Source organism: Nematolebias whitei, chromosome 7, assembly GCF_014905685.2.
Source record: "Nematolebias whitei isolate Nwh7 chromosome 7, NemWhi1, whole genome shotgun sequence".
Lineage (NCBI taxonomy): Eukaryota > Metazoa > Chordata > Actinopteri > Cyprinodontiformes > Rivulidae > Nematolebias > Nematolebias whitei.
The window spans coordinates 35,058,696-35,077,032 of record NC_056504.1 but is presented as its reverse complement, the minus strand read 5'-3'; the positions used below and the strand labels follow the sequence as shown (position 1 = coordinate 35,077,032).

Genomic DNA, 18,337 nt, shown 5'->3' with positions numbered 1-18,337 from the left:
TTCTAAACTCTAAATGCTCTAAAAAAGCACAGAATGTCATGATTTCAGCTCCCTGCCTCCAGCTGCAACTCTCGGCCACGCCCACTTCTACGCCCTGCATGGAGATCAGCTGATCAGCTGCTGGAGGAAACTTTTCCCACAGCTGTGGGCTGCACACAGGTGCTAAATCATTTACAATAATTTATTTTAAATTTTAAAAATACATGCCGATCGTGCGGCTCATCCATCAAACATCCAATTGTTTGTCATGTCCAATCTTACTTTGAAAAAAATCGCGATAGAGCGAGTACGTGAAAAGCCAACGGTGAAGTAGCGAGAGACTACTGTATATGAAAAAAAATTATTGAGGGCAAACTTTTATTTTAAAACATTCAACAACACTCAAAATGAAGTGATGAAACATTAGTCACATAAAAATACTCACTTAAATTTAAGGAGTTTTTTTCCTGACACATCTTTTTCATCCATTCAACCCAGCAGGGACTGTCAGATCTCTCTCAGCCACACCTGAGACTCTGCTGATTATTCGCAGCTGAACTCATCGTTAGTGATGAAACATGACGCGTTCGATGACTCAAACCCATCATGACGAGCTCTGCTTGGAGGTAAACGGACACAGCTCCCACCGCTTTAAACAAAGCATCTTCCTTGTGGAGTGGAAGCAGCTCTCACCAAATAAGAGAAGAAAAGTTTGCAGTCAACTGTGAAAATAACTTACACTGAAAATTATTCTGTTAAAGAATTAAAAATCTTTTGTCAATAATTTTCTTTGTTGTTGTAAGTGAGCAAAGCAAAGTAATGCGTGAATATTTTTAAATGTCTTATGTCAAAGGTCGTTTTCATTTTGCTTCAATGTATGAAATGTGTCTTTGATTATGAATTTACTGCTTTTTACTGCACAGCGCTTTGGAAAATATTACTTTAATTTGTCTTCACAGCTGTGACAAGAACAGGAGGGTCAGACTCAGACAAGTAACTGAGGTCAAAGGTTACATTTCAAACAGAGAAGTTGTTTCCGGTGATCTTTTACCAGAAACTGTTCTGTAATAAAACTTCTGAACCTTTAGATGGCAGCACAGCAACTTCTTTAAAGCTCAAATCAAACCTGTTTACTGGTACTAAAGGTTAAACAGCATTGTGTAATCTCTTTTTTCTTTTTTTTATCAAATGACAGTAAACACCATGTAGACAACAAGATCATCTATCATAATTTATCTGCCAAAGATTTTCCTAATTATTAACAGAATGTAATTGTTTGGGCTTTACTCTTGAGAACTTTGTCAAAAAGTTGATCCTTTCAACTTGAAGGCCCACAGATTCATCGGAGCAAAATAATCCCATTTATTTCTAACAAATAAGATCATTAATAAAATAAACAATAACCGTATTTAAAGCAATGGGTTTGGGGATTTTTGTTTTAAAAATACGTGAGAAGTTAAATGTAAACCATGACTAACTGTCCTACTTCATGAGGATTCGGAGTGTTTTAGGTGCCGGGTCACAAACGAACTGATTTGACAGCTTAAAATAGTTTCTTTTGAGTAACGATTGCTGGATTCTGTAATGAAAAGGTCAATAAATAAATTGTCAAATCGTGGTTTTCAGTTCATGTTTGTTATGTTTAACTGAATACCCAGAGACAAGGACTGGGGAGTGAATAAACTTCAAGATAGAGAATAAATTTAAAGTAATTTTATTTACAGTGGGTAATAACGCACTGGAACCCCGAGGAGCAAGGACACAAGTTAGATATTTTCCAAGAGGAGGATGATGTTGTTCGATTTCAGATCTTATGGTTGTGTAGTAGGGCATGTGGTTGTAAAGGCAAGGAAGACAGATGAGGAGACACAAGAGATTTCCAGGGGTTCTTCAAAGAAATCCAGGCACGAGGAGACATTCTGTAAATAGCAAAAGTAACACAGGTAAGTCTTTCTCAAGGATCGTAGAATACAAAAGGTGTAGAACATGACTACCAGAGGCAGGTAATGCTCCAGCAGCAAGGAGAAGCCATCTACTGCCTTTTATACTCCTGGCATCTCGTTAAGATTATCTCCAGGTGTGGAAATGTTGGTCTTCAGAGCAGCAGAAAAAACAGGACCCCCCACAATGTTTACTGTGTTACATTATTAGTGTGTTTGGGTTTTCCGATTAAATCTAAAACGTGAGAGTGTGATGATGCGTTCTAATCTTGTAATTACCGTATTTTTCGGACTATAAGGCGCACCGGATGATAAGGTGCATTAAGTGAAACAAAACAGTGAGATATGTCAAACTTTATTCATCTCATTCATAATAACCACACACAACCAGAATTAATACACTTATAGTCTGAAAAATATGGTAGCAATAAAAATGAGACAAAACAAAACTTGTCTAAAACTTTTACATTTGTTTAAACTTGAACCACTGGAGGCTTTTAATCTCCTTTCTTGGTGGTTGGCTCTGTTAACAGACTAAACACAGATTAGGAAAGATTAAAGTATCTATGATGGAAAGAATGCCGTCAAAACAACACCAGTACGGTTTCACTGCAGTGATTTCTTTGTCTTGCCTTGATCCAGTTTTGGTCTGAACACAAAAATCTAACAAGTCTCAACTTTCAGTTCATTAAGGATTATAAAGTGATCTGCCATTCCACAGTTTCATCTCGCACAGCCTTTGTTTCAGTGTTTCAGTGCTGAGTGATGTGAGGAGTCGCTTCCTTCTCCAGCGCTGTGTTCATGCTGACAGCTGGGAGGAAGTTCGCTCCCAGACGAGAACCAGCTGCAGGTCGAGGTCATTACTGGGATGAAACTATCATGTGAATCATGAAGCAGGCTGTTGAACGCTGAATAAACCCACATGTCATCGTCTAAATGATGTCTTGTGAAGACAGCAGCCCAGTCACTTTACCATGGGAAAGTTTTAGTGTTTGTTTCAAAACTCTGTTTTAATAAACTGTTCCATTTGATTTGTCTTTTTTTGAATGAGACACTTTAAAAAAAACTCAAGTTATGATTAAAAAAGATTACAACAACAGCAAAATGCAACAAGCCTGCAAAGACTGCATGAAGAACAGAACATCAAGCTATTAGGACCTTCCTGCAGGTCCAAAAGGCAGGAAACTGATTAACAGATCAGTCTGTAAGCCCAGTAGTTCAAGTCATTTAGCAAACCCCCTTTAAGTTTGTTGGTATGGTGTTTAAATTAAAGTTATAACTGAGAATCACTGGATTTTATGTTAACTCTGATCTCAGAAACAGCCTTGCTCAAACATCATTGGAGCTGAATAACTCCCATATAGTTCAATTAACGCAGTTCTTCTACTGAACCTAAAGAACAATTATATAAAATAACCAAAAGATCGAGTAAGACAGCTGCAATAAAAATCGTCAGGCAGGGTGGTGGAGTGCAAAAGACAAAGCAGAACTTTTGTTAAACTTCTGACAAACCATTTAATTTAAAGTTATTTGTCAGATTTCTTGTATGCAGTTCTTCCATGGATCATCACCGCATCGTTAACCTATTTTCAGTCACTTCTGCTGTTTCTGTAATAATAAACCCATAATACATTAGTGGATGGCATCTGGGGGCAAATATTCTCTTACAAATTTTAAATTAAAGCCACATTAACCATCGATATGAGAAAAAACGTGCAGATTTTGTTTCCTTCTTTATAATTTTTCTTCCTTTTTTTTTTGTCTTTATGAATTTGCAATGAGTTCCTTCAAAGGGTAGAAGAAAACATTTCAGGTCAGTTAAATCTCATCTTCCCAAGTCGAGTTGGGCTCAGATGATTGATTTAATTTTATTTTCCCTGCTGCACTGCAAGGTTCAGGATCTTTGCAACAGTCTGTCCATCTGGAACACATCACCACCATCAGACCTGATTTTAAAACATCCAGATGACAAAAAACAGGTTGCCAAGTTATCCAAACCTTCCACTAAAGGCATCCTCCATTGTTGTTTGGCTGCATATAGCTTAGCTCTGTTTGATGGTACCAGTATGCATTACTTTGAGAAGGAACATTATTAATGACTATCTTTAAAAAGCCCTGAGGTTTCACTTTCTTTGAGTTATAGACGGAGTTATTTGCAGCATGTGCATCCTTATGCATTAAGCAGGGAAACTAAACTTTCAGCATGGCGTCTCTGCATATACAGTTCCTCCTTCCTGTCACATCCCAGTCAGAGGAACAACAGCCTCGTGCTCAGATGCTCAGATGCTTCCTTTCTGTCTGCACAGAAGGTAACCGGAAACTGTCCCAAGAATTTTTTTTAACACATCTTCCTTTAATTTCCTCCAAGAACAGAAGCTGCATAATTAAAATGTGAAATATATTGAAATATGCAAAATATCTGCAGATGTTTCATCTTCCTTTTTGTGGCTCTCTAAACTCTCTTTAAGTGGCAAACCTGCTTTCCCAAGATAAAAGATGGATCCGTTGTGTCCTGTTTGAATGAGAGTCAGTCTGCTTCCTCATTGGAGGAATCTGAATGAGTAACGTAGCACGCGCGCACATGCACGCGCGCACACACCGTCAGTCATAAAGCAGCCAAGAGGCAGAGAAGCAGCAAGCGGACTATCGCAGCCATAAGAAGAATCTCATCATCATTTTTTGAGGGGGAATAAACACGTTTATCGTGACTGCGTCATTACGAGCCGCGCGCGCGTTCCTCCGCAGGATTTGCGCTTCTGTAAATCATTTGCTGTTGATTTTATATTAAAGCGTTCACAGTCATGCTCTAGCGGCGTTTCATCTGATTTATATATATATATATATATATATAATTATATATATATAAAAAAAAACTAAATAGAAAACAGGAAGAGAAGCTTCTTCAAACCTGAATCCAGAAACATGGACGCGTGTCTGAGAAGACTCAAACAAGAAATGGTAGGTTCTGGTGCATTTATTTCTGGTTTTGCATGTTGAAAATCCATTCTCGTTTGTAATGAAATACTCAGTGCATCAAAATAAAAGCATATTTGTCCTTGTGCAGGATAAAAGTAGTTTGCTTTCCTGGAATGCATGCTTATTATCTTTTAAAGCAGTGTGCACATCTGGAGCAGATGTTTGAAGTCTAATTTTAAGGCTTTGCTTCCTCTCCTGTCACCAGAAGTATTTTAGCAAAGATCTATAGTTCTCATAGATGTTAGAAAAGTGATAACATCTGAAGGCTCCACGTGAGTGAACTCTTACAGGAGATGACTGTCACTTCAACTTTATCGCCTTATTCACGTCCTGAATAAATTTATTACACTTCATTATGGGTAAGGTTAACACAGTCCTCCGGTTTACACACGTTTGATCTTTTTTTTTTTTTTTTTTAAATCTGCAAGCAGAATCATGCCCAGAATCATCTGACATGTTGTGGAGGCAGATTCAAAGGAGCATGAGCTGGCACTGATTTTATTTGGAATCATCTTCAAAAGCAGATGTTTGAGTTTTTTTAATCGTCTGACTTGCTCGCACCAATGCTCGTGTGTTTTTGCTGTATAATTTGTTCAGCTTCTCGGTTGGCTGCTCTGAATTAGCCACACGTCTGGTAAGAAGCACTTGGGATTTTAGGGGAGTTGTTGTGTGACGGGGTGCCACAGTTTGGTAACGTTGTGTGGATAAAGTGTCGCACCAGGCCGAGGATCAAACAGGAGAACAGAGAGCAGATGCTGGTTAAAAAGCTGAGGCAGTGTCCCGCTGCAAGACACCATGTGGGATGCAATCTGTTCCGAAAATAAAGACAGTGCATGCCAAGGTTGTCGGTTTTCCTTCCACTGTGACTGATTTGCATCCAGTGCTCACAGGAGAGTCTGCAGCAGACACTGCATCTAACACCCCCTTCACACATGCCAAGCGAAGTCACTGTGTAGCTTTAACGAACAATATCAATTCTTTTCTCTCATTTAGTACAAATGAACTGCAGCTGAACCCACATGGAAATGGTTCACCGTGTTGTTCATGTTGTGTGATGCATAAAACCCATAAAGAAATGCTGGTTAGAGCGCATATTAAGTCTTGAGGAATTTCTGTTAAAGTACCATTGTAACGTAAATTCATGTGATTGCACTGCATTACAGCATCATAAAATCTGACTTTAGACTCAGTGGAGTGATGGCATATTTACACCTGTTAATCAGACTGAATGTCCATTTTATTTCCTCCATTAAAGACCAGGGCTTTATGGGTACCATTTATTCTAGGAGGCAATGAAATGTTATCAGTACATAACAGGAAGTGATATATGCATCCTACAAAACATCATGTCTGGTCCACCGTTTAGCTTTAAAATACAGTAAGTTAGTTATCTTGTAACAGCAGTTAATATTCTGGATATAGCTTCTGAATTCCTCCATTTTCCATACATTCAGAAATAAATTGTATCTTTATTATTAGATTCGTAGGCTAAAAGATTCACAGCACTGACCCAACTTCATGAAGTCTAGAACCAGCTTAGTTTTTAAGACTGTTTATTGTAGCATGAAAATAAATGAAAATAGCAGGTGACATTAAGGCCTAGCATCTTCATTATCAGCGTTTTAAGCTTAAATTGACCTAAAATGAGAAGGAACAGAGTTACATAGACCCATTTGATCAAACCGTGTAAAAGTCGTCATGCTGGAAGCTCGTTTCATGAAGAGTGTTAGTGCTCAAAGAATATTGTAGCGATCACTATCAGCTGCAGTCACACTATATTTAGCTGCGTCTCTAATATGGACTGAGTTCGTCCTTTCTGTGTTGACTTAATGTCAAATAGCTGTGGCAGCCATCTTGAATTGGACTAACTCCAGTTGTTGATGAGTTTTAGATGTACAGCCAGTGATTACTTTCTGGCAGTTTTATTATAATCCATTTCATGATCTCTTTGCAAACAATCACACAGAATTGATTTAAATAGTTTACGGCAAATTATTCAAATCTGATTTTGCTCAATCATTAAGTGCTGCCACAACCAATTTCAGCTATATTTCTGTAAAATTAGCTAAATGATATCAATTTTTGTGTTTGCCAAGGTTGTTTAGCTGTGGTGGCCATCATGAATGGTATATTATTAGTAGAAGTACATCCATTAATTACTTTCTGACAATTTCATTCAAATCCATCCATTGATTCATGACATATTTAGGTAATGGTGCTGCAGATAAACACAACCTCATAACTTCATTCTTAGCTGAGGGTGAAAACAAAGCAAATTAAAAACATCAACTATCCACAAATAATAACTGAAAGTGTTGAAGCTTCTACATTCACATAATATAAATTGATATTATTGACTTATTGCCAAACTTTTTTAATTTTAGATCAATTGTTTTCCAGTGTCGCGTTATATAAATGTGATTATGGGATTAGAAAGGTTTTGACTTGTGTCATAAATTACAGCCGTTGTCTCCGTCTTTAAGACCAGACATGCTCTAAAAAATGAAAAAGAACAACGTGCTAACAGGGGTCAAAGGGTCTGCAGTGTCAATCTGTGCAGGAGCCAAACTTTTTGTCCTAACTGAGCACTTTCAATGAACTTTAACCTTACGGCCCACAAATGGCTCTACTAGACAAGAACGTGTCGTTATTTTTCATAACTCTGCTGTCACTCACTGAGAAGACGCCTGTCAACATCTATTTGTTCTTGCCTCGTGGTTCCATAGGAAGAAAAACAATGAAATATTTTTAAACTCATGCATGACTCATGAATCCTGCAAAGGACAAAGAGTCATGAAAAAGAAAGCTAAAGTCGTTCCTGCCGCGTTGGATTGAAACGCACAAACAGTGACATGCCTTTGACTCAGGTTGTCTAAAGGTGCAGCTCACACCTGCTTAACGATGTAATTTCAGGCTCCGTAGCACAGATCAGAGCTTTTGATATGACTCCTGTTGAGGCTGATTTTAGATTCCTGTCACTCCGTTGCTTTCCTTTCACACCTGAGGGGGAATTTCAAGCCCAACTGTCTCGTTGGAATTCAACACCAAAGGCCAACCGAGCATGAAGTCATCAAATCTGAGAGAAAAGTGTCAAACCAGCGGAGGCCGTCTGGAAAGTTCCACATTCTTTGTTACCTTTTGGGCGTTGGTTGAGGAAAAACTGCTCACAAAGCAGCGTCGTGGTTTAACTTTAAGCCCGTTTGTTTTGTTCCTCCCTCGCGGCTTCTGTTCTCCAAACTGCCTTTCCTTCCCCTCGGCTAAAATTGGACCGGCTCTTAGTGGCAGCTGTGAGGTTTGCCTGGGCGATCGTTGTGTTTCGGAAGGAGACACAAACGTCCAACAGATCCTGTTTATTATCGTTTGGATTTCACATAGTCTGTCGTTTTATGAATCGCAGCTTATTGAAATAATAAGCAGAAACATTTTTTCTGTATTTCTTGAGACGGTGAAGGGTTATTCATGTAACTGCATGCACGCAAGGGGCATGATGAAGACTGGTTTCTCCTCATTATCGCCCACTGCTGAAGGTGAGAGGCGATAATGTGAGGCTTGTCTGAGTGTGTTTGTGTGCAAACTATCTTGAGAACCAGTGGATGGATTTTATTAAAGATCTCAGAAAGCAATCACTGAACACATTATATCGACAAATGATTACCTTTTGGAGACAACCCCATTTAAGATGGCTGCCACAGCTAAGCAATCTTAGCAGACACAAAAAATGTCTATAATTTTACAGATACAGAGCTGATATTTGATGTAGAAGTAGAGAAATATCAGCAATACACACTTCAAGAGCTATCACATTTCTTGCTTCAGACTGAGGACAACAGATTTTACAAATGTTGACCAAAACAGCCGTAACTCCATCTTTTCACCACCTAAGATCATTTTAATTTAAAATTCTGACTTGAAAGGCGTTGGCTTACATGTACATTTGAGGAACGAGAAGCCTTTAATTTCTGTTTAGTTTTCTGAAAAATAAAACAAGCTTTTTGTAGGTTCTTCCCTTGTTTAGGTTTAGTTCATTGTTTCTTGGATAAATATCCTCTATTCATTTTACTTACTCAAAAAGCATCCCTCTCTCAGAGAGAAAAGAACTCTCTGGTAACTCCAACATATGGTTCATGGGCAGTTAACATTCTCAGACATAGTAGTTAAACAACATCCATAAACCTTGACCAAAAATCCCCTGACATATTCACGTCATTGTCTTATTTTCTTGCTCTTCCCTCTTGTACTTGCATGTAATAAAAGAGTTATTAACCGTTATTTTGATATTTTTAGGACAATAATTTAAAGCAACACATTTGGTTCTGAAATCTAATTTTATCAGATAATATATTAACTTAATGAAATGTCTAGATATATGTATCCCGTTTTGATATTCAGAATGATATTGTGTTAAACCATGATCTGATTCCGTTTCCGGTAGAAAATGTAGTTTCAGCTACATGCCTACAACTCCCAACATTCACACACCCACCCATTATAGAACACAAGATGGTGAGATATTATTGGTTGAGAGCTGGGTCACATGATAGAGTAGGACTTCCCATTAGTTGATGGTGGTGATGACTCCAGGAGATGTGGCCGAGCTCTGAAGAAGATGGGTTGTCTGTTTACGTTTGGGGCCATTGTTTGTGACCGCATGGTGGAGTTACAATGGCCCAGGGCTGGTGATCTTGTACTTTACATGTAAAATAGACCTTCTGAAATGGAAGACAATTGCTCCTCCTCTCCCTGCTTCAGATCAGAACACATTCTTACAGTTCAAAACATGGAGCAACGTGTCATTTGGAGTTGTCTCATGTGGCCTCGTTTACAGTAGACTTCACAGATACAGTTCCGTTCCGCGGGGAAACCTTGGATGTTCTCTGTCTGCTGAACCCAGTTCTGGAGGGCAGCTGCAGCAGTCGTTATTATCATCAAGCTGCTAACAAGAACCTGCTAACGCTGCTAACAAGATCCTTCATCTGTCTGCATGGACTGAACTCTACGGACCTGTTCGGTTCCACGTGGAAACTTTGGATGTTCTCTGTCTGCCGGACGCAGTTCTGGAGGGCAGTTGCTGTGGTTGTTATTATCATCATGCTGCTAACAGGACCTGCTAACAAGTCCTACTAACTCTGCTAACAAGACCACTCTGCTAATTGGACCATGCTGCTGTAATTGTATTTTTGTTGCATGCTTTGGTATTTCTTGTTGTTTTGGCGAGTCAAAACGGTTCTTCTCGTCCTCAGCGTTTCATTGCATTGTTGACCTTGGGTTGACCTGCGTATGTCAAATAAACCAACCCTGGAACTTGGCTTTGTTTTTCACCTCGCCTCAAGAAGTGATAAATCTTCTATTGTACATGTTCACTGTTCGACGGTTTTATCTTTTCTTCGATGGAGTTTATCTGAGCTTTTTGCGTTTAAAAACTGTTGTCTGCTGCATTAATCAGTGACACTACAAACTTAAAACTAAAACAGCAAAGTTTGTGTTTAGTTACCCACAATCCACCATGAACTGGAAAGAAGCTGCATAAAATATGATACTACAAAGTATCAAGTTTTGCATTTTTTCAATGCTAGCCCAATTACTTCTATTAAAACACTAGAATAGTTTGAAAAAAGCTTGGAATCCTCACAAATTATTTGCAAGGCTTCACACTCCTTCTGATGTGAGACGGTGCCAGAGATTTGAACGTGCACTTTCACAGCCCACACACGAGGCGCTGACGTCAACTGCTGCGCCTTCGATGGCGAGGCTGGTGCTTCCACTTCAAAGGTTTTCAGCCAGAAAGACGACAGACTGAGTCCTCCACTTCTCATCTGCCAAAGAGGATGATACGGATCGTAATCATCCTGTGCCTCCCACAACAGCAGCATCATTTGGGATGGCATAAATGGGCTCTAACAGGAAATAAGTCATTAAATTGCCTCCCTGTTTCTGAAACTGTTGTCAGGGTGTCTGTGCTGGACAGTAGATCCTTGATGATAGATTGGGTCCAACCAAATTTATTTTTTAGACAAAGTTAGCCATTTTTTGCTCTTTTGAATAGTTTTAGTTGTAGTTTTGATGGCATTAAAGCCAAGTCAAGTCACATTTATTTATATAGCACATTTAAAACAGTAACTATTATCAAAGTGCTTACCAAAAATGATCACAGCATCAGATATTAATAACAACCTATTACAGCAACATGAATAAAACATAAAAGCATTATATTCTCAAAAGTGTTCCTATCGCCGATAAAGGTAGCTGTTAAAATGAACCAGACTGATTTTGTGTCCTTCTGGAAAGATTACCAAACAAACACTTTATTAAATGGAAAAATACTCCAACATAAAGAACCCTTCAGACATTAACAAGAATCTATCTGGTGGTTTTCTTTTCAAAGATGTGTGCCATGCTTCTGTCACACCATCACAAGTCACAACTGCTGCAGACCTGATCCCATCCTCCTCCGTGTTGTTTAACTCAACATGCATGCTTTTTTTTTTAATTATTATTAAAAAAAACAAAGCATACTATCAGAACATATGTTCTCATCTCTCAAAGTTCTGTCTTTTTTTCCTTAAAGTTCCCATTTTTAGGAAGCTAAAACGAAATGTGCAATTGTTGCTGTGACGTTAGGAGCTCAAGCATAAGAATGATGGATGAAAAAGCCGAAACGTAGGAACGTGATATCTGCTTTAACTCACGGCACTTGCCACAAATGAATGGCTGAATACTATTACTCTAACAGGCTGGGGAAAATTAATTAAAACAATTAAGAGTGCTCCCACTGGAACTATTTAAAAGTTAGCAAAACATGAATAAAGGTGGTCAACACTACAGAAAAATTCAAAACAAAAAGCACTTTGGTCTTAAATTAATTGAACGCAGTAAATTGTAGTTTATATCAGGTTTAATTCACATAAATTCGTTGTGGCCTTGTATTTGAGGCCTTTGCGTGTTATATTCCTGGGCTCGACGTGATTCGTACTAGTTTCTCCTTTGAACGCGACCCTGAAGGCTTTTTGATTAGTCACCCTGTAACCTCTTACCAAAGAGGCGTTCACTGCCTCGTGCACAGTGGTTTATTTCTTGCTCTTCTCTGCAGCTGTGTTCATCTTAACCTCATGGCCGTCCACAGCCGTTTGGCCACAGAGACCTCCTCTGTGTCCCCGGGACAGAGACTCCATTCCTGTCCTTGACCCACACAGCCTCACCATTCATTTTTAATCTGGGGTGGAGGTGGGTGGAGGATTGAGCACATTTAATTTACTGCTGCTGGCCACATCCTTCCATACAAGAAGACCTTTTGGGTCTGGTAACCTTAGCCTTGGTCTTTCCTCAACCATTCAGCAAATAAACAACAAACAGTTTGTATTTTAACAAAAAAACAAGTTCTGGTTTGTTTCTTGTTAACCTTATGTTTCCATTTTGGCTGCTCCCTTCTTCAGGAGTCACCACAGGACAAACTTGCGCAAAAGATTTGGCAACTTGTACGCCGGATGAAACAACCTGGACTCAAACCGACCGCCTCAGGATTATGAGACTGTGGCACTGAACACCAAGCTGCAACCCCTGTTTGTTGTTACATTAATAATCCTGGGAATTCAAGTTTTGAAAAGTTCAAATGATTCAGGTGATGCAAGTCCAGACATGTTTGTGAGCTCAGTGTGTGCAGACTTATTGTTCCCCTCCATCACTGACAGGAATCAGAGCCAAGATAAATGTGAAAAAGCAGCACCACAGAAGAGCACTGGTTTCCTTTTCACCAGCTCTCAAATGTTTTCTGGACGCATCTGCACAAAACATCACGACACAATAAAATAAAATCTACTTCTTTTTTTTTTTTTTTTTTTCCAAAGTGCCCAGAAGTTTTCATTAAGCCTCTTTTTTTCAGCTTTGGAGTCTAATAGCTTTTGTTGCAAAACTCTGAAGCATTTTGCCCCTGATTGGCAATTATGCATGCTTGGCTGGCTCCATGCATCCAGCAGAAAAAGTGGGGGTGACTGGCTTCACTAGCTTCTTAAAGAACTGATCTTTTTTTTATAGAAATATTCGCTTGATGGATTAAATGTCTAAAATACTTAAGGCTTAAGTTCAAAAGGAAGATTTAACAAAACTTTGCAAGACAGTTCTAATGATGCTGGTGTTTCTGAGCAGGATGGTAATTCCCTGAAGACCCAATTTCACTCCAGTTCTCTCAGTTAATTAGATTAGACAGGCATAATTTCTAATCGCCATTTTTTTTTTCTCCTCCAGGAGCGCAAAGTGTTTGTATAGGTCCTGTCAGGTCTGCACGCTTGCTGTCTGTTTCCTAATGAGACCCTCAGCTCATTTACTCCGTAAAACTTAAGCAGAATCTTTGCATTAACAAAAAATGCTGCAGGACATTTCTTTCAGGCTCTTGTGCAAATGACAGAGTCGAGTTTGAAAAGTCTGGCATAACTGGGCCACAAAGTTCAGTTTTTAAAGGCAGCGGAGCGCCCAGAGTCAGTTGGCACGGTGAAGGCTGGATAATACGTTTTAGCTTACGACTGTTCCTGTTTGTTCCCCCAAGTGCATATGAATTATTAACATCCCCTAAGAGCAAAAGTGTCAGTAAACAAAGCTGCTTTTAAATAATCGTAGGATATGCATATAGGGATATGCAGGCATATTTAGGGATAATGTATGTATTTTTTAAAGTTATATTGGTGTTAAACTCAATGTTTTTGCTTTGCATGTGCAAAACGTTGTGGCTCCTTCAGCATGAGAATGTCTATTTAAGAAATATTTCCAAAACAAATGTAATACATTCCAGGCACCTAAGCTAACCTATTACTGGTCATTTAAGTTAGAGAATTGTATGCACTCCGATATTTGTTCCTATTTTTTGGTATTAATATAAAATGATGCAAAAAAGATTTGATACAGTAAGGAACCTAAAATTATTGTTTTAAATAAATGTGCTATTTGTTTACATTGTTGTTTAATCTTTTCAGCTTGTCAGTTGCATAAGTGAAACAACATTTATGACCATTTCAATAGATAAATCATTTCTGAATCAAAAAAATTGATTTTGAATCTAATCGTGACACCAAAAATCAGAATCGAATCGATTCGCCAGACACTGAGAGATTTGCACCCCTATGTGGAAATTTTGCAGATCTCATCGTCAGTAATCCACATAAACTTTACTTAAGCTTTGTGTTTGCCTGTAATAAAACACAATGCAACAAAAAAAAAAAAAATGGTTTCATCTTGTCTTTAAGTCTTGCTGAACTGTGATGTGGAGGAAAGTGAGCCGTGATGCTTCTTTGCAGCCTCTCCCAGGACACAGACAGTTACACCTAATGCAGTGAGCCATACGTGGAAGGCATAAAGACAAGAGACAACCTGATTGTGCTGATTACATGTGTCGACTGGCTAATTCAGTGAACCAGCAGGAAACTCAAAGGTTTTTATTCCCAGTATGTGCATCAGTGGGTTCATTATCTGATCTTAGAGGTTGTTCATGCTCCCACTCAGTGATAGGACAAGTGTTTAAACCTGATTTTACATTGTGTGGGTGTCGAGATGAGGTTTATAAGCAAGAACCTTTGAATGTATACTACACCTGTTAAAAAGTTTTCACTAACATTTCATTAAGAATCGAAAAATATGATAAAATAAACAGCTGTATACATTTCCTTATATTAAACATAATGTGTGTTAGGAGGTTACATTTGTCTGTTTTCCCAGTGAATCGTACAGCAGTCCGCTCTCACACGGTGCTTAAACTTCTCTTTGATTCTCACGTTTCACTGTCAGTTGTTTGAAGCATCAACTTTTCCCACCCGAGGTCGATTCAGTTCCTGCTCCTCCCAGATTTAATACCACAAACCTGGTGTTGCTGTACTCCCCCCTCCTGTGTTCTTCTGCTGTCAGCCATAGCTGAAGCCCATCAACAGTTTTCCCTTGGACATCTAAACATATGGCGATGTATCGCTGCCCATCAACCCTCCTGCTCATCCGGCTGACTCTCACCACCCCTCTCACTCGCCGTCTCTCTTCTCCCCCCCTCTTTCATTGTCTGTCTGTTTCCGCCTGAGTGACTCTACTCCAAATGAGGATTATTGTCCAAACGGGCATTGCTGATTGGCTGTGAAATCCAGCGGCGTCCCTCCATTGGAGGGTGATACATATAGGGGCAGTCAGACTGATTTGTTTGAATAGTGAGAAATAGTGGCACATTGGCTGAGGTGTAGACTAACAACTGCTGAAGCTCAGACAGGGATATATTTACCTGCACGTCTCAGAGGTAAGGGGAGGTATTTGACTTGAAAACAGTTTAAATTGAGTTTTTTTTTAATACTCCACAGTTACTTGTGAGTTTTCTACTTTCTACCTTTAAACGTCACTCTCACTAGTTTATTTATATTGATGTTAATTCTTGTGTTTGCTTTGCAAGCTTCTCACCAACATTTCCTACACACTTTGGCACTCGGATTCAATTCTTTGCATGCTTCCCTTCGTCTTCACACAGATTATTTTTTTATAACTTTAAAAAATAAAAGGCCTCAGGCTGGCTAAGTAATCAGTGGATGGCTACTTTTGCCAGTGTTTGCATGTTCTTAAGAATAAGATCATTCTGTTAGTTTAAAACTAATACAGAGTCTGTGTAAACATGTGAAGTGACTCAAAATGCATGCCTGCAAGTTAAGACAGGGGTCAGAACGCTGCCTTTGGGTTTTTTTGTCTGTCTTCAGGAGGTGACGGTTAGTCCAAGTCACATGACGCAGCCCTCTAAAGAAAAGAGAGTAGGAGGAAAAAAAAAACGAGTGGAGGATAAAAGCAGGGTGCATTGTTACTGCAGCGTAGCTGTGAACACAAAGGATTCGAACTGGAAGCAAATGTGAGACGAAAAAAATGGAAGGAGCTAATTATGTTAGGAAAGGAAGAGTGAAAGAGTGAAGCCAACATAAAAGGCTCGTGTGTTTTACAGCTGTCACTGTTTGGATCCCCTTGTACACCGTCCATATGGGACACCAACCTGTCATCTAAAACTAGGTCACATGACCACACGGTTAAACAAGGTGCAGTCTGGAACTTGAGGAAAAGGAGCCATATGTACAGTCAGGTTTTAATAGTTATTTTTATTGTAAAATGCAAATGTCGATGCAATTCTATATAAAATTGTCTCCATTTAGCGATAAATATAAAAGCAGGGTGGTAAGTAAATCAAACTGCAGAGTGTGAAAAAGCCGATCAATAGAACTTGAATGTATTTGTTGCTGCATTCATTCTTGTTTGTCTCATTGATAACTCTTTGTTGCTCTTTGTCTCCTTGCAGCTGTCAATGAGAGAAGCTGGAGATGGCCTCCACGCTCAGATGAACTCAATGATGGGAGCTCTCCAGGAACTCAAGCTCCTTCAGGTTCAGACAGCTCTCGAAAGCCTCGACATATCAGGACGGCCCATAAATCGGGGAATCCCGCAGTCTGCTTCAGTCGCTCGCATGAACTCGTCAGCTTCAGCAGCTTCAGTTTCCACACAACGACGCAAGTTCTGCATTACACAAACTGCCCCAGAGGAGTCCAGACCGAGCTCAATGCAGAGTTCAAGGTTGTCCATCGAGAGCAGAAACTCTTTGAGCAGAGATGATTGTACTTCATCCCAAAACATGAGCAGCCTAGGAACCTTATCATCGTCAACATCCAGTTTAGAGAGCGAGAGTGAAAGAAGTGAAAGAAGCACAAGAGCTGAGAATGAGCTTGAGTCAAAACCCAAGAGGTGGTCGGGATACAACGCACCTCAGGTAGACTTCTATGGACCAATGGTGGGAAACCCTCCACCTGAACCACAACTTCATTCACAGGCTCCTCCTTGTGCTCAGGTGGTGGACCTGCCTGGGATCCTGTACAGCCTCTCCAGAGAGGGCCCTTCCTTGGACAGTGACTACTCTCAGGAGAGCGCGGACGATGCCAGCGACTGGACGTCTTCCCTCATGAGCCGCAGCCGCAACCGTCAGCCTTTGGTGCTGGGGGATAATGTGTTCGCAGACCTTGTAGGCAATTGGCTAGACCTGCCTGAGGTGGAGCGAGAGGAAGGAGAAGAAAGGGAAAGGAGGATGAGGAGAGAGGAGAGAATAGTGGAAGGTGGGGTGGACAGACCGGACACACCAGCGCACCCACTGCGCCTCAGCCGCTCGCAGGAGATCTGCAGGAAGTTCTCGCTCACCACAAACATCTTCAAGAAGTTTCTGCGCAGCGTCCGACCCGACAGGGACAAGCTTCTCAAGGAGAGGCCTGGTTGGATGGCCCCTGAGCTGCCGGAAGGCGATCTCTTTAAAAGACCCAAGAAAGCAGCACCCAAGAGCTCAAAAGGCAGTTTTTACCTGCCTTTCTGGGCGAACGGACAGCACGGAAAAGGCAGGCCATGTCTGCATCTAGCTGAGGCAGACAGGGGACAACACCACCACCATCATCAGCCCTGCCCCCAGTTCCACCAGATCCACCAGCAACCATTTACAGGACTTTATTTAGACAGGAGGCAACCAGAGACGGGCCTGGAGAAAATGCGGCCCTTGTTTGACCACAACACAGCTGTGTGGGTTTAACAGCGTTGCCAGACTGTGTAACAAATGATGTGGTCTGTGTTGGCTGGGATGGAAAGGAATGAATGAATGAATGAATGCATGAATGAATGAGAAGTACAAAGTTAAAAAAAATGATAAACATCACAGCTGCAACACTTTTCTCCTGTATCTAAGATTATCAGGGCTACATTTTGTATGACAATCTGACAACTTAACCTGTTTTCTTTAAGTGTATGAGGGTATGCTGCAGCATGCTGGAGATTTTTTGCATTCACCTTCAAGTTTTTTATCACTCAGATGCATTTACACATGTGCACGCATGATCGGATCGCCTGGTTGTCTTAAAAGATGGTACTTCAAAACAAACACGGTTATCAGAATGTCACCATAAATGCAAAACTGTATTTAAAAACACCAACAGACTACAGAACATGACACTTGTCGCACTCCTTTTCATCTAGGAATAGCAACACCAAGTGTTAAACTGAACAGCTATGTTTTATTCAAGCGAGGCAACAAACAGCTGTTACCGGACACACTGCCACAAAACAGTAATCTCATTTTTTGTTTACTCATCTCATCCACTTTGCTCAGGGAAAGAACACAGGACTTAAGTTGCCACTGCCACATTTAAATGAGTTTTAAACAGAGTTTAGTGATGTCTTCCTTGATCTTATCCTGCTCAGAAAGACACAACCGCAACAAGTCTGCTCGTAATGACTGGTCGTGATTGCTTGCTTTTCTTTTCTGCCATGCAAAAATGAATGAAAGTCGTCTTGGGGTGAAAGGGAAGGGTGTAAAGATAGCACTGCCAATTTTCAGTACTGCCTAACTGACAGCCATCTGGTACTGTGTTGTTACCAACAGCTTGTTTAAAGCTTAAATAGGATGCAGAACAAGCTGATTT

At 40.1% G+C, this 18,337-nt stretch overlaps 1 protein-coding gene across 1 annotated transcript; it reads left to right on the top strand.

Annotated features, from left to right (window-relative positions):
- The first annotated feature begins 4,805 nt into the window (after positions 1 to 4,805).
- On the top strand, positions 4,806 to 18,021 carry inka2 (inka box actin regulator 2). Its single transcript, XM_037679449.1, has 2 exons — positions 4,806 to 4,877; positions 16,186 to 18,021. The coding sequence occupies exons 1-2, from the start codon at positions 4,842 to 4,844 to the stop codon at positions 17,449 to 17,451; spliced, it is 1,302 nt and encodes a 433-aa protein (XP_037535377.1). The 5' UTR covers positions 4,806 to 4,841; the 3' UTR covers positions 17,452 to 18,021.
- The last annotated feature ends 316 nt before the right edge of the window (positions 18,022 to 18,337 follow it).

What these genes read in the sequence shown, in the direction of transcription:
- inka2 (XM_037679449.1), top strand. Translation starts at nt 4,842, where the DNA reads ATGGACGCGTGTCTGAGAAGACTCAAACAAGAAATG. An exon ending in GAAGACTCAAACAAGAAATG is followed by an intron (nt 4,878 to 16,185) that starts GTAGGTTCTGGT and finishes GTCTCCTTGCAG; the next exon opens with CTGTCAATGAGAGAAGCTGG.